At 49.1% G+C, this 16,009-nt stretch overlaps 1 protein-coding gene across 4 annotated transcripts in view; it reads left to right on the forward strand.

Moving 5' to 3' along the window:
• The window catches only part of LOC118775757 (neurofibromin), a 94,893-nt gene that overhangs the window by 18,471 nt on the left and 60,413 nt on the right, over nucleotides 1–16,009 (forward strand). For all 4 annotated transcript variants that reach the window (XM_036525830.1, XM_036525831.1, XM_036525832.1 and 1 more), the window contains exons 9-26: nucleotides 243–416; nucleotides 679–807; nucleotides 3,323–3,397; nucleotides 4,292–4,423; nucleotides 7,074–7,211; nucleotides 8,058–8,171; nucleotides 8,561–8,640; nucleotides 8,722–8,845; nucleotides 9,007–9,253; nucleotides 9,796–9,869; nucleotides 11,467–11,547; nucleotides 11,815–12,156; nucleotides 12,366–12,505; nucleotides 12,733–12,855; nucleotides 13,273–13,473; nucleotides 14,046–14,227; nucleotides 14,759–14,970; nucleotides 15,290–15,451. In XM_036525830.1, the coding sequence (XP_036381723.1) occupies nucleotides 243–416; nucleotides 679–807; nucleotides 3,323–3,397; nucleotides 4,292–4,423; nucleotides 7,074–7,211; nucleotides 8,058–8,171; nucleotides 8,561–8,640; nucleotides 8,722–8,845; nucleotides 9,007–9,253; nucleotides 9,796–9,869; nucleotides 11,467–11,547; nucleotides 11,815–12,156; nucleotides 12,366–12,505; nucleotides 12,733–12,855; nucleotides 13,273–13,473; nucleotides 14,046–14,227; nucleotides 14,759–14,970; nucleotides 15,290–15,451 (2,730 nt within the window). The remainder of the gene's footprint in view (nucleotides 1–242; nucleotides 417–678; nucleotides 808–3,322; nucleotides 3,398–4,291; nucleotides 4,424–7,073; nucleotides 7,212–8,057; nucleotides 8,172–8,560; nucleotides 8,641–8,721; nucleotides 8,846–9,006; nucleotides 9,254–9,795; nucleotides 9,870–11,466; nucleotides 11,548–11,814; nucleotides 12,157–12,365; nucleotides 12,506–12,732; nucleotides 12,856–13,272; nucleotides 13,474–14,045; nucleotides 14,228–14,758; nucleotides 14,971–15,289; nucleotides 15,452–16,009) is intronic.

Genomic DNA, 16,009 nt, shown 5'->3' on the forward strand with positions numbered 1-16,009 from the left:
ACATACACAGACACACACACGAAAGCACACCCCCTCATTTGGCTGAAATGTACACAGAGACACCCAGTAGAAACACTCTCCAGGATAATGACACACAAACCGTCACAGGGTTGGGGGGGAAGACAGAACCATGAGCTTTATCTACAAAGAGGGCTGGAGAGATTGAGACAGTGACCCTGACGAGGGCACACACTGTTGAGGTGACACTGGCTGAACAGGGGTGGGGGTTGCTCTCCTTACAGAAACTGTTCCTGGAGAACCTGAGGAAGGCCCTGGCTGGCCACGGCGGCAGCAAGCAGCTGACGGAGAGCGCCGCCATCGCCTGCGTCAAGCTCTGCAAAGCCTCCACCTACATCAACTGGGAGGACCACTCGGTCATCTTCCTGCTGGTGCAGTCCATCGTCGTGGACCTCAAGGTCAGGCCTCTCTACTGCCCTCTGCTACCCTGCTGCATACACTGCACCAGCCATCTCCCCTCACGTCCCAGGCTTTTTCATTCTGCTTACACTCTTTCCCCCAAAGGCGCACCACCACAGAGTCTTAATACGAAGCCACAGCGTGAAGCTGTGTTTATAGGAGCAGTGTACAGTTCAGCCCTTTCCTTGGGTGTACGTTCAGCAGAAAATGGAGCTCGGTGTCTGTTGGAAGTGTAACCATCTCTCCTCCGCTTCCCTTCAGGCACTGCTCTTCAACCCGGCCAAGCCTTTCTCACGAGGGGCGGGCAGCCAGAGCGCAGACGTCGACCTAATGATTGACTGCTTCGTCTCATGTTTCCGCATCAACCCTCACAACAACCAGCACTTTAAGGTCAGTCTGTAACTAACACAGAAAGTAACACTGTGTGAAGCTCCGAAAGTTACGGGGGTGTATGCGTAAGAGTTTGTGATGCTAAAGCTGGCATAAGAACGAAGTCTCACTTTAGTGTTCATAAAAGTGTGTATTGGGGGGTTCACACTGCTTTGGCATTTCCAGTGTGCCTCATCATTAGGGTGATGCATAAAAGCACATGGCCACAACATGATGACTAAAGTCACATGACCATGTGTGGTTTTCAGCAGGAGTGGCGTGGATTTTATTGCCCAAATAAGTATGACTTGTTATTGGCTATAGATTATCAAGACAATATTTAATACAACAATATCAAGACAACAGTCATAAATAAACAATGGTGCTGTTGGGTGCAGTCTGAGGATAATGGCCAGCGTTGCCTGTGTTGTATCATTTGTAGCAGACTCTGTGATTCGCCTACCCAGTATCAGTGGGGCAAAAGCCAGGGACCCTTTTTGCTTCCACAGTGGTGGAACTGTGATGGCTGCATTGGACTGTATACATACGGTAGTTTTACACTGCGGTTATCTACAATGCAGCAGTGAACAGGTTTTTTTGATTAACTTGTTTCAGTAAAAGGTAAGTACTGATTTAGGAGCCCAAGTGGGTCATGCCAGGCAGGCTTCTTCAGTACCCCAGGGCAATCAAAACTTGCAGCGTTTAAGCTAGTCCACAGCCTGGCTGAGCTATGTTGAGCTGAGCCGAACAACATACAGAGTACTGATGAATAGGAAATGCAAAACAGGATGAAAAGTCACACTATTCAAATGCTATCAATCCATCAGCGTTAACTCAGCTAATTAAATATGATTGAAAGTGCATCAGTGGTTTTTAGTCACTCTGTGAGCGCACAGCCCAGGTTTTCTAAAATCGTTTTTATAACATAGGTTATGATGCCGCGTCCAATTGAACTTGCTTCTTTCTCTGCATGACAGATGTTCCATTAAGGTTGCGGAAAGTATTTATGTCTCTGCTTTGGATAGTAGAGGATCCAGTGGCTCGTTCAGTCATCACTTCTGCTGTGAGGAGGGGTGTGGTCTTTAGTTCTTCTTGTTCTGCACATTTGTCGATATATGATACTGTTTTCCTGCTGCCTTATTGAATTATCGTGTATTTTTCTCCTTTGACATTGAGGTCAAAGTAACGTTGCAGATTATGTGTGTCCATCACACAGAGAAGACCTAAAAATAACATTTGACACATTTGGATGTTCTATAGGACCAAAACATCCGATCAGAGGACAGCACGTTAACAAGCAGCGCTCTGCTTTCCTGCTTTGGCTTTGTTTTACAGTAAATTAAAAGCCTTGCACGCGGTGTGCTCTCTCTAGTATTGTCGCTGTCACGTTTCCGTTGAGCTCTTGTGGGAATGGTCTTCAGCCTCACTCGAGACCGCAGCGCGGCCGCTTCAGGCCGACCCCGCCCGTCCGCTCGAGCGCAGGGCAGGGCCGGCACCGCCGCAGGGACTTCCTGACAGAAATGCCACAGTGCCCCGAGGAGCCAGATCCGGCAGCCGAACTCTGCGTGCCGTCTGAAATGAGTCACGCCAGTCGCGTTATGAGAGAGAGTGAAACTTCCTACCACCGGTGCAAAGCGGTCGGGCGGTTTATGGACAGTTTGACAAGTAAAAAGCAAACTACAAGATCACGTTTTCACGGTCGTTTGTTAAATTGTATGCTAAATTACTGTGTTGGCTAAGTTGTTCCGCTGAATTGTTGAAATTGTCCCATAGCATTTTTCTTTTCTTTTTCCCAACATATACATACTAATTAATTAACGCTGCAGAATGCACTGTTACAGAACAGTGTTTGCTTTGAAACGTCGAATGAAGCATCTTGAAACATCTCGCCCTCTGGGCTGTATCCACTGTGTTCACTGGTACTGACCTCTCCCCCTCTCTCTGGGGTATGTCCCCCTCCTTCTCTCTGGGGTATGTCCATATCTCTCCCTTTCTCTCTGGGCTATGTCCACCTTTCACTCTCTCTCTTTGGGGTATGTCCACCTCTCCCTCTCTCTTTGGGGTATGTCCACCTCTCCCTCTCTCTGGGGTGTGTCCACCTCTCCCTCTCTCTTTGGGGTATGTCCACCTCTCCCTCTCTCTTTGGGGTATGTCCACCTCTCCCTCTCTCTTTGGGGTATGTCCACCTCTCCCTCTCTGGGGTGTGTCCACCTCTCACCCTCTCTCTTTGGGGTATGTCCACCTCTCCCTCTCTCTGGGGTATGTCCACCTCTCCTCCTCTCTCTGGGGTGTGTCCACCTCTCCCTCTCTCTTTGGGGTATGTCCACCTCTCCCTCTCTCTTTGGGGTATGTCCACCTCTCCCTCTCTGGGGTGTGTCCACCTCTCACCCTCTCTCTTTGGGGTATGTCCACCTCTCCCTCTCTCTGGGGTATGTCCACCTCTCCTCCTCTCTCTGGGGTGTGTCCACCTCTCCCTCTCTCTCTGGGGGGCTTCCACTGTCCTGGCTGTGTACTGACCTCTCCCTCTCTCTCACAGGTTTGCCTGGCTTCCTCCTCTCCGCCCACCTTCCACTTCGTCCTGGTCAACTCCCTGCACAGGATCATCACCAATGTAAGACACTGCTGCATCACAAATCTTTGTTTACCTCGCACACACACACTGCCGTGTCCCGCAGCACACACACTCACACTCATACAGTGTCCCACAATAAACACACACACTCACATACACTCACACACTCGCGCACACACACACTCCTGTACAGTGTCCCACAGCACATACACACCCCTGAACAGTGGTCCACAACACACACACACACACACTCCTTTAAGTATCCCACAGTGTCCATACACCCTTGCAGTATTCCAGAGCTGCTTACTTGTCCATCCCTCACATCGGGCACTAATGAATCTTTTATCATGGACTCCAGCAGGTGATGTCACCATCTGTAATGTACTTTAAATAGATCTGTCTGCTGCTCTCAAGTTGTAGTCAATAAAGAGGAAGTAGTGCAGACAGTGGGATGCATGCTGTGTGCGTGTATCCCAGTCTGCACTACTCCGAGGGAGATTCAGTACAACGCTGCCTTTATTACAGCTACTGTGAGGGTGGAGGAGTGGTGGTGTGTGCGAGAGTACGTGCGAGAAGGCATGCGAGAATGTGTGTGTGTGTGTGTGTGTGTGTATGGTCAGCCCCACATTAGCAGCTAGCCAGTTTCTGCTCTGACTCTGTAGTCTGCCATAGTTATGCTTCCTGACCATGAGTAGAATGTCCAAAATAGACTAGAATGCCTGGTGGATCCTTTTGGTCTTTGCTGCGGTGTGGTTCCTCCTCTCCCCCAAAGACATAAGGGAGGGGTTTCATACCAGTGTCTGCCCCAATCTCTCCACCTCTACCCCAGCTTCCCCAAAACTCAGCCCTGACTCCGTCCTTTGGTGCTTGTCCATGAAGCAGTCCCATGAACACACAGAAAGAGCTCAGTGTGGGCCTCTTCTCTCTCCGTAGTCTCCCCTGGATTGGTGGCCCAAGATCGATGCGGTGTACTGCTACTCGGGCGAGCTGCGCACCATGTTTGCCGAAACCCTGGGCCGCGTGATGCAGGGGTGCAGCGCACACGCCCCCCTGCGCATGACCCCGGTAAGTGCCCCCCCCCCACTACCCTTCCAAAACTAACCATATCTGACCTCTAAAATGGTCTCTCATGCACACGCACATGCATGTACATGCAGCTCTCGACAGACACACACGACGGTTTGGCCCAAGAACACCAATCTGACCTGCAGTTTCACACTCTCACCTGAGGCTACAGAATGACCCCTTTTGACCCTGAGTGGTCCACCAGACCCCCACTTCCCCACCCCCCACCAACGCCTATACAATTAGCGGGAGAGGCCTCTGGCTTACTAGTAGAAAAAAATCAGGGCTCTAGTGCGCCCCCTGGTGGAGACATGTTGCTGTCTTTCTCCATTCTTCCAGAAAGGTCACAGCAGGACATAGTAGTGGGGCAAGCCTTTCCTGTCCTGGGGTCAATCTCCATCACAGCTGAGACTGCATGATGATATAAATGAATTTTATTTTCCTCTCCTCAGATAACTTTATTCTACTAAACCTCATTCACTCACCCTGCTCCTCGCTCTGTGTCTTTGACTCCATCTCTCATCTGTAACTGCGTGCTCCAGCAAGTGAGGTGTTAAGATGGCCAGCTCTGTGCTGTGGAGATACAGCATCTGCCCTCTGATGGCATTGACTTTGTGGCGCTTTGTCTTCTGCTCCTTGTCTTTTTTCCCCCCTTTCTTTTTTCTCCACCTCCCTCTTCCTCTTGATTTTCTTTTACCGGCTGCTGTCGCTCACTTGATCGATCAGATGCCGCCCAGTCACTGTTTTGCATGGCAGTGGGCCTCTGTCGCTGTACGTAAGTACTGTATGACTCCGCCCCCTTCTCCCGCTGGCCCCTGGCTGCTACAGAAGGAGCCCCTGCCGTTTCTGTGCCCAGCCCTGGCGCCCCCCCCCCCCCCCCCCCCCCACTCTCCGTCTCTGCTAGCTGTTAGCTCGTGTGGCATGCTTCACAGTCCCTACCTCTTTTTGGGTTGCTGTGCTTTTCCTCTCGAAGGGGGCGCCATTGCCCAGGCTTGGAGCGGACCCCTCTGTGCCCCGCCTCCTCTGCCCCCTCCCCACCCCGCGCACACCCGCAGCATGCTCCTTTGTTTGTGCCGGGATGAGGTTGCGCCGTGTCTCCCCTAAGTGGCGCTGTGGGTCCCCGTGAGGTCAGTGTGTTCTGCCCCTGCGTGCTCTGATCTGGCTCCGTGGTCCACCTGCAGGGGAGGGGATGCTGCTGGTCGTGTTTTACTGAGGGAGGCTTGAGCTATGGGGGTGTGCCTCTGCTCTCCTCTACCTCTAGTGGCCAGTGTGTGGCATGGCAGAGTGATTTTGGCCCCTCGGACACTGCTGAGAGCTTTAAGAGCAGACAGCCTCTGTGTGACCAGTGAAAAGGAGCCATCCCACTGTACGTCGCCCAGGCCTGAGTTCCTGGTGGAGGTACACCGGCTGTGGAACTGGCACAGGCTATCGGTCTTGGCGGAGTATAGGCCGCAGGGAGTGTTTGTGCCGTGGGGCCTGCGTTATCAGCTTTGGCTGCTCTGAATCGTCACTGCTTCCTGTCCAGTGATGGTGCGGTGGGGATGGTCAGTGCACCAGCCGGCGTACAACTCTAGCTCAACATCCAGTCAAAAACACTGCTCCCGACCTGTCTAGATACAGGATTTGAACCATAGAGACATAAAATTGGACAAGGATAGGGAACAGAAGCTATATTATAGAAGTCCATGTTTTCAACACAGCATGGAGAAAAATGGACTTGGTTGTGTAGGTGAATGAGGGCTGTGCAGCAGTGTATAGCAGGCTGTCTCATCTGAATGAACTGACCTCTAAATCAGGTCCAGGCACCCTGCTCATACATTTATGGTCATATGTTTTGGCCTTTTGTCATCACATCACGGGCCTCCAAGTCCCCACTGCTGTGGAGTCAAGGGACCCATCTAGAGGACCATTTCAGATGGGTTTTGTTTTATTGCAAGCTAAGACTTCATCAAGGATTATGGATTTTTTCAGCCCTTTATGAAGTCTGAGGATGCCTTCCTCACAGCTTTGATGGCACTGCGCTGCATTTTGGTGTAGTAGTAAGGAGCAAGGTCTGTAACTCAAAGGTTGCTGGGTCCATCACGGCTGTTGAACCCTCAGGTAGGGTTTTTAACTTGAACTGCTTCAGTAAATGTACAACCGTAGATATGGACGACATGCATGTATCTGTTGAAGTTTCTCTGGATGAGAGCATCAGCCAGCAAACGTACTGTCCTCATTCTCACGGTGTGATTTTTTTTTTTTTGGCTGTTGTGTTCACGTGTGCAAATGTGTTAAATCCAAAATCTGGACCTGTCCCCCTAGGACCGTCGTCCCTCATTTTCCCTCTGCTCTTTGTGGCTCTGCCCCCAGTATGCGAAACCACATTTTTGTTCAGGGTGTGTCCTGTGACCCCGAGACGTGCATCTTTCGCCCCTCTGCCGCAGGGCTCTGTCTTCATTTGGAGTGTTCCAGAAACCATAGGGGAGAAAGTCGATGGAACCAGTGTGAAGGCCTCAGTACTGCCTTTGCACCTCCCCTTTCGCACCCATCCTCCTTTCCCTCCCTAAACCTCCTCCCTCTACTGTGCAGATTAGTTCACAATCAGTCATCTCTCTATATCTCTTTCTCTCTCTGTCTCTCTCTCTCTCTCTCTCTCCCATTGTGCCAGAGTCTCACATTCAAAGAGAAGATGACCACCAGCCTTAAGTTCAAAGAGAAGACCACTGATCTGGACACCAGGAGTTACAAGTACCTGCTGCTGGCCATAGTCAAGCTGATCCATGCCGACCCCAAGCTCATGCTGCATGTGAGTTGGTCACACTCTGCTCTCCTCCCTAACCTGGGGCTCCAGGCTTTACTTTGAATTAGGCCCTGATTCATACTGGAACTCTTTGAGTTGTCATGTTGCACACTAGTGGAGATGTGTGAATATCCACTCAGATCTGGGACTTGTAGATTATGACCCCTTTGATTTTCTGTTAATGTGAATTTAATATGGGATTTGTATCGTTTACACACTGAAGTGATTTTGCTCAGTTGTGTTAAGGGATTATCCTCAGTCCCCTCAGATGGATGAGATTATCACAGATTATCCTAGTATTAGGATCATTTTTAAGATGCTGGTTTGGAAGGACTTGTAAGCATATGCTTAGTGTTGGAAACGGTGGTATTAGACATGGGATACTCATTGCCTGTATCCAGTCAGCATGTTCACAGGACGACATTGCAGTCTGCAGCCCGTCTACGTAGATTTTAGTTGTTAAATTTTGTAAACCTGTATAGTACCAGCCAAAAGTTTAGACGCACCTTATTGAGATAATGGGAAGCATACATTCATTTTCATCTAAGGACTTATGTTTAAAGTCTTGAATTTTTTTACACATAAATACTGAAGTTTATGCCTGTGTATGAATTTCTTTCCAAAAAAAATTTAATTGGAAAATTATTTTTGGCTGTTTTGAAGAATCTAAAATGTTAGAGTTTTGGTTTGTTTGTAACGCTTTTGGGTCACTGCATAATTCCATTTGTTTGAAGCCATTGATGAGGATCTTTTACAGCACGTCTGATGCAATTTTTCCAGTTTGCGTGTGTGTGTGCATGAATGTGCACATACGTGCGTGTGTATTGATACTTGGCACTCATGGTACTGCAGAACCCGGGGAAGCAGGGCCAGGAGATCCAGAGCAGCACGGCAGAGCTCATCACAGGCCTGGTGCAGCTGGTTCCTCTGGCCAGCATGGGAGAGATCGCTCAGGAGGCCATGGAGGTGAGGCCCTCGCCAGCTCCGCTACCAGAGTCGCCTCAGTTTGTGTCTTCGTCTAGCACAGCAACATGGAATCCAAGTGGTTGAGATGTGGACTCACTTTCTTCGCAGTGGGATGATTGCAGTTTTCTCTGTCGCTTAGTTTTAGTCTGTCTTTCTCGACCCCTCTCTTTTTCAGTCTCAAATTCTTCTTCTTGTCTCTCTCTCTTCGTTGCCTTGTCTCTCCTTGCTTCTTCTCTCTTTCTCTTTCCCTGTCTTTCCTTGTTCCCTCTCTATCTCTCTCTCTCTCTCTCTCTCCCCCTCCCTCCATTTCATTTAAACACATTGCAGTGCCTGTCCTGGTCTAGCCACTGAGAGTTGTTAATGTTTTTTTTTTTTTTTTTGTTCACCAGGCTTTGTTAGTCTTACATCAGCCAGAAACCATTGAGCTGTGGAATCCGGATGCACCCATTGAGACCTTTTGGGACATCAGGTATGAGTGGTGTCCTTTGCTGCGGGTGACCTCGCTGCTCTGAGGCTGACCTCATGCTCACAGTGGCTCTTGTCCCTCCAGCTCCCAGGTCCTGTTCTTCATCTGTAAGAAGCTGATTGGACACCAGATGATCAACAGCACAGAGATCCTCAAGTGGCTGCGAGAGATCCTCATCTGCAGGAACAAGTTCCTCCTCAGGAACAAGGCAAGTTGCAAAGCACCATGGGTAATGCAGTTTTGGACATGGTGTCCCGGGGTCAGGCAGTAGCCTTGAGTCTTGTGGGCAGTGGGTAGTGTGAGGATGACAGTGGTGGGTAGGTGGCTGTATACGTGATCATCCTCTGCCCCCCCCCCCCCCCCCATCAGGAGAGTGCCACCCTGGGCAGCGGCATCCCCATCTGCCGGCAGGCCCAGACCAAGCTGGAGGTGTGTCTCTACATGTTCCTGTGGAGCCCGGACATGGAGGCAGTGCTGGTGGCCATGTCCTGCTTCCGCCACCTGTGCGAGGAGGCGGACATCCGCTGCGGCGTGGACGAGGTGCCCGTGCAGACCATCCTGCCCAACTACAACACCTTCATCGAGTTCGCCTCCGTCAGCAACATGATGTCCAAAGGTATGACCCACCACGCTCACTCTAGCTGACCATCTGGCTCTCTCGCCCACACGAAGGCGAAGAATGCATATCCTAAATGCATCCATTGTCTTTTAGCAGCTTGGTCAACGCACAGACATTTTTATACTGCAAGATTTTTCCATGGGCAAATGTTTCAAGACATTTCTTTTTGCATTTGCGATAAAGCTGACTTTTCAGTTTTTGGCAGTTTGAAAAAGTAAGCAAAATGGGTGGAGATGTGTGATAAAAAAGTTCAGTCAAGGTCTGTTTCCTCAGAACTGCCTCTGGTTTGGATAAATGTCCTTCATGCATAAACCAGGGCAATCTCTCACTCTACAATTCTGGCCCAATGTGAAATGTAACCTACAGAGCTCTTGGCTCTAGGTCTGTAGCTTTCCTCCCCTTATTCAAAACAGGCTGCAACTTTAACCTGTCATCTGCTGTTATGCCACTAGAGGGCACCAACATGTCATACAAAACAGTGTGGGTACTCTTGGCTCAGAGATGCTGTGCTCCCTCTCACTCTGTGTTTGTTTCTGCAGGTTGCACAGCCCTGCAGAAGAGAGTCATGGCGCTGCTGAGAAGGATAGAACACCCAACTGCAGGAAACACTGAGGTCAGTGCCAGACTGCGCAAGCCTGCTGCGCAGACATTAGTCTCAGAGCATGACTGAGTGTCGGCCTGTAAACACCCAATTGACAAGGCGGATGATAGACTTTGATCTAGTGTGCAGCTAGAGTATACATAGCTGCTAATGTCGTCTTGCAACACGCTCACAAGCATAGCCTATCAGATGTTTCTTGCAGTAGCTATCTTCCTAGACAAACAACTTGTTCTGTTCTTGCTCTGTCAAAATTGAAATCTCTCAAAAAAGACATCAAAAACCCTACATGACAGCACTCCATGGATAGAGCGGAATGCAGCTTCATACAGCCTGTGAGACTCTCATCAGGGAATTCAGCCAGATTTTCCCCAACTGGGCCAAACTGGCAGAGATGACCTGCACCATCCCAGTGTCAAATGTGCCTGCTGAAATGGGGTTCTGTCCAAAATGGAATATATTCGGTAGTGAGAGGCCGCCTTAATGAGGACAAAGTTAATGAGCTGATGGGAGTTGCTAGCTGCTCAAAGGATTTTGAAACGCTCAGCTTTGCCAAGACAGCGATGCATTTAACAAATAGATTTCAGCTACAGTTTTGGAAATCAGCAGCGATATTATTCTTTTTTTGCGCCAGTACATAATTCCCGTCTAATTTAAGGCAAACAAAGGTGTCATTTTCAGTTTTGAAAATATCTGCAATATATTACTACTTGTTAGGCCAGTAAGCATTATCAATCTAATCCACATTTTAAGGCAGCAAACGATACTGCCTACAAACAATCTTTATGTCAAATTGATTATTAACTAAAATATTTATGTCATAACACCAGCACGTGTTAGCAATGTATAAGCGTTACATACGCAGTCCATGTGCTTTTATATGTGGCCAGTAAGTTATGTATTGAGCCAGTAAATTGGAATTGTACCAGCTTTGCTGACTGGAACAAATTATGTCTAGAAGCAGAGCCTCAGTCAATTGCAGTCCTTTCAGTGTTTAGATTTGGATTTTGCTTTTTGGCTGTTGTTACCATTTCAACTCATGTTGTCAGTTTGGTGAGTGTTGTGTTCGGAAAGTATTCAAATGGAGCAGCCTCGGTGTCTACATTTGAACAGCCGTGCTGATCTCTCAGCCTGATATCTCCTGTGTTCTTCAGGGTTTATGATTCAAGGTTTATGCCTTTCTGGGACAATATGGGCAGCGTGTAAAAGCTATGGTGCACCATGGACACCCTGTGGCTTTTTATCAGTGTCTGTTTATATGACGACATGATGAAAGATAACATAGCATTTCATTTAGAGATAGCTCATGTTTATGCTGATGTGTATTGCTAATGCCTGAGCACGAGCTCTGTGGTAGTCTGGTTGCTGTTCCGATTTAGTGTATTGTGGACTGCTGGTCTGTTAAATTGAGACTCTCATTTCAAGGGTCAGAGGTGTTTTGAAAGCTTCTTTTCCCGCTGTGGTGTCAGGTTAAAGCCCAGGACTCCTGCAGGCATCGTACACTTGAGGTTTCCCCCGGTGCTACAGACACATACGCTGTGTCTGCTTAGTTTACGCCCCAGACTGCCTCGAGTCTCGTTTCTCAGACTAACACTTCTCTTCTGCCCCCCAGGCTTGGGAGGACACTCACGCCAAGTGGGAGCACGCCACGAAATTAATTCTCAATCACCCAAAGACGAAAATCGAGGAACAGGCAAGCACGGCTCACATAACGTTTTCCCAAGTTGTTCTGTGTGCAGTTCGTTTGGGTCTGTATCCACTTGAAAATGTATCATCTGCTTGTGTGACTGATTCAAAGTCGTTTGCGGGTATTTTAAAGCAGCGCTTGCTGACCTATTAAAAACGGGCAGTCTTTTAGTAAGACATGACGCCTCCCTGTGTGTGTGTGTGTGTGTGTGTGCAGGAGTGGATTAACATGATGCCTCCCTGTGTGTGTGTGTGTGTGTGTGTGTGTGTGCAGGAGTGGATCAACATGACCGGTTTCCTGTGCGCGCTGGGAGGGGTGTGTCTGCAGCAGCGCAGTATGCCCGGCCTGGCCACCTACAGCCCGCCCATGGGCCCGCTGAGCGAGCGCAAGGGCTCCATGATCTCCATGGGCTCCAGCGAGGGCAACGTGGAGACGCCGCTCAGCAAGTTCCTGGACCGGCTGCTGACGCTCATGGTGTGCAGCCACGAGAAGGGCCTGCAGATCCGCACCAAGGTGCGGGACCTGGTGGGGCTGGAGCTGAGCCCCGCCCTCTACCCCATGCTCTTCAACAAGCTCAAGAACAGCATCAGCCGCTTCTTTGACGCCCAGGGCCCGGTGAGTGGCCCCACCCCTTTGAATTACTCAATTTCATTTAAATGCCATCTAACTACAGTTGTACTGGAAGTCACAGCCTTGGCAACTTAATTGCCTGCATCTTACTCACCACATTGTTGTATTTTTTCTCCTGCAAATGTAAAGTATGGAGAAATTATCTGCTGGATTGTGGATGGCTTTTAGTAAAAGGGAGGTGTGTCCCCTTTTAGGTCCCCATCAATGACACAAACACACAGTTTGTGGAGCAGACCATCGCCATCATGAAGAACCTGCTGGACAACCACACTGAGGGCAGCTCCGAGCACCTGGGCCAGGCCAGCATCGAGACCATGATGCTCAACCTGGTCAGGTAAGCCGCTAGGCGACTTCTCTCTCACACGCCTTCCTAATTGGCTTAGGGCATTTTCCAGTACCTCCCAGTGAGAGGCACAAAGATTAACATTCCAACAGCATGTTTCACCTGGTAGTTAAACTGTTTATTCCTTATTTATTACTTCCTTATTTTTAGTGAGTTGAATTTCTAGACGATTAGTTGGGTGCTATGTCTCCACCCTCCCCCCGTCTCTGTAACTGCAGGTACGTGCGTATCTTGGGAAACATGGTGCACGCCATCCAGATCAAGACCAAGCTGTGCCAGCTGGTGGAGGTGATGATGGAGCGGCGGGACGACCTCTCCTTCTGCCAGGAGATGAAGTTCAGGTGGGGGCCACCAGATCACTACACTGCTGCTCCTACGCTGGTCATGTGACCGTAGACCCCAAGGCCTTCTGCTTCTCTCAGCTGGAGGAGCTCAGTTTAGCTGGACTGAAAACAACAGTCTTGACAGAACATGTAGTCAATGTCTCTGTGTTAAAAATTTGAAGTTCTGGAATGTTTCAAATGCATTCTTTTGTTATTATCTGATGTTATTGTCCAGTGATTTTATTCATTGCTGAGATTAGCTTTTGCCTCCATTGACTTTGGCACTGTTGAATCGTGGTTGAAAATGAGCGTATAACCAGTGTGGTTCAGCCCCGGCTAATAGCCTCTTCTCTAAGCGTCCAGCATCTCCTGCGCTGTTCACATCATACTGGTCGAAGGGCACAGGCAAGCGCTAACCCTGCTTATTTTGCTCAGGAACAAGATGGTGGAGTACCTGACAGACTGGGTGATGGGCACCTCCAACCAGGCGGCGGATGACGACGTCAAGTGCCTGACGAGGGACCTGGACCAGGCCAGCATGGAGGCGGTGGTGTCGCTGTTGGCTGGGCTGCCCCTTCAGCCGGAGGAGGGTGACGGGGTGGAGCTGATGGAGGCCAAGTCCCAGCTCTTCCTGAAGTAAGAGCACCTCCACCCGTCTCCACCACTCACCCTCAAGATTACTAACATTAAAGTCCCACTTTCCACAAACGCACATTTTTCACACACCAGTACAAGGTGCCAGAAAGGAATCTTTTCAGCAACTTTTAAGAGTAGACCAAGCAGGCTGAAAAGATATGGGTATTATGTATAAATATCTATTTGTTATTTGAGTGATTGGGTGATTTTTGATTTATTCTGCTATGATTTTGATTAATGCTGCTTCTGAACATATTTTTCCTCAAAATACTGAACGTTAGACCCTTCCTTCCACAGACAGACATATTCCTGTCGTGAGTATTATAGAATAGCAGACACAAAGCCATGCTTTTGTGATAAGCAGGGAGTTCCACACAACAGCGCTGTCATGCTCCAGAGATGTAGGTATTATGCGTAATCATTAATCTGTTATTTGATTTAAGATCTGATTTGGCGATTGCTTTTATTCATTAACTTTCCCAAAGGCTGATGCTCAGTGCATATTTGAGAAGCAGGTTTGGACTCAAGCCCGTTTCCGCCTCGCCCCCCCCCCCCCCCCCCCCCCCTCCCAGGTACTTCACGCTGTTCATGAACCTGCTGAACGACTGCAGCGAGGTGGAGGACGACGGGCAGCAAGTGGGCGGGCGCAAGCGCGGGATGTCCCGGCGCCTGGCGTCCCTGCGGCACTGCACCGTCCTCGCCATGTCCAACCTGCTCAACGCCAACGTGGACAGCGGCCTCATGCACTCCATCGGTGAGCCAGGCGCTGTCTGTGTCGGTGTCTGCGCAGACCTCTGCCGCCTGCACGGACCGCTGGCACCTGTGCAGACCGCTGATGCGTGCCTGCACGGAGTCACAGCCAGACGCACACTCGGCACACGTGCCAGCAATCACCTTTTTCGAGCCCTGTTTGCCTCCCACGCTTAGGTCTGAAGATCTGTGTGAAAGTGGAGTTTAGGATGTGAAGAGATGGTTTTGTTCATGTTAAGACTTCTAATCTCATTTTACTCCTCTGTCTCTTGATTTAAAACTAACCAGCTGAAAGGAAGGTGTAAGCATTTTAGTCAGTAAAAAAAAAGTGTGTAAGTACTTTAGCCATTGCATTGTAACTGTATAAATACTTCAATCAGCGATGGATATATAGATACTTAATCCAGTGCAATACAAGTGTTTTAGCCAACAGAATATAAATATCAGGTACTTTAGCTAATGCACTATAAGTGCTTAAGAACCTTGGCTTCTCAAGCATGTAGCGTTGATGATTGACCCTAACCCTTCCCTCCAGGCCTGGGCTATCACAAGGACCTTCAGACACGGGCCACCTTCATGGAGGTGCTGACCAAGATCCTGCAGCAGGGCACAGAGTTCGACACGCTGGCCGAGACCGTGCTGGCCGACCGCTTCGAGAGGCTGGTGGAGCTCGTCACCATGATGGGGGACCAGGGGGAGCTGCCTATCGCCATGGCGCTGGCCAATGTGGTGCCCTGCTCGCAGTGGGTGGGTAGAACCGGCCAACTTATTCCTCACCAATACGGTCACGTGTGGCGTCTGACTACGGTTTGAATTGCAGTTTGATTCAGAATTACACTGTTTCAGTTGAATAAGGTGACCCAGTTCCTTCAGCGAGGTTAGCTTTTGAGAGTCCACTGAGACTCTAGGGAATCAGTGCTGCACACGCAGCCAGTGCGTAGAGATTTATGAACGTTGGATGTGAACCACCGTCGCGCCGTGTTTGCGAAGTCGGTTACCGACGCGGTCCCCTTGTAAGCACGTGTGTCGGTGGGCCCCAGAGTGACCGTGTGGATGTCCCCACCAGGACGAGCTGGCCCGGGTGCTGGTGACGCTCTTCGACTCCCGCCACCTGCTGTACCAGCTGCTGTGGAACATGTTCTCCAAGGAGGTGGAGCTGGCCGACTCCATGCAGACACTGTTCCGCGGAAACAGCCTGGCCAGTAAAATCATGACCTTCTGTTTCAAGGTAAAAGGGACAATAAGGATTGACCTGCTGGAGGCAGACAACCTCCCATTGGTCAACCACACACACCAGGAGCTGTACGCTTTGAATATTGTTTATGTGGAGCACTTACGTGTATTTATCATGTGCGAGTATCACACGAGACGTGTGTTCATTTGCAATTATTAAAATTTGGTGGCTTCTCTTGTACAAGGAACGTGTAGAGGAGACATGATAAGAAGTTTTCAGAAATAGCTCATACTGAATCTATGCTAATCTGCCTTTTCAATTATGCTGAAAAATCCAGGACCAGGTTAAAGAAACAAAGCGTGTCACAAAAATGAAATTGCTGGGTACAGCTGGTAATAATACCACTGTATTAATTCATTTAATACATCTGACCTAAAAAAATGAAAATAAGTTTCTTCCCATTTTTAAAGAAGTTATTTTGTTTTACTTTTTATTTACATGGCATGATTTTGATTTTATTTTTGTAGTACATAGTATATAAAGCAACGTAGCCTGTCAATATAGGTAGTAAAAAGTCACCAAATATTTTAGTGGTCAGGACACACCCCATTA

This window comes from Megalops cyprinoides, chromosome 3 (assembly GCF_013368585.1).
Source record: "Megalops cyprinoides isolate fMegCyp1 chromosome 3, fMegCyp1.pri, whole genome shotgun sequence".
In the NCBI taxonomy this organism is placed as follows: Eukaryota; Metazoa; Chordata; class Actinopteri; order Elopiformes; family Megalopidae; genus Megalops; species Megalops cyprinoides.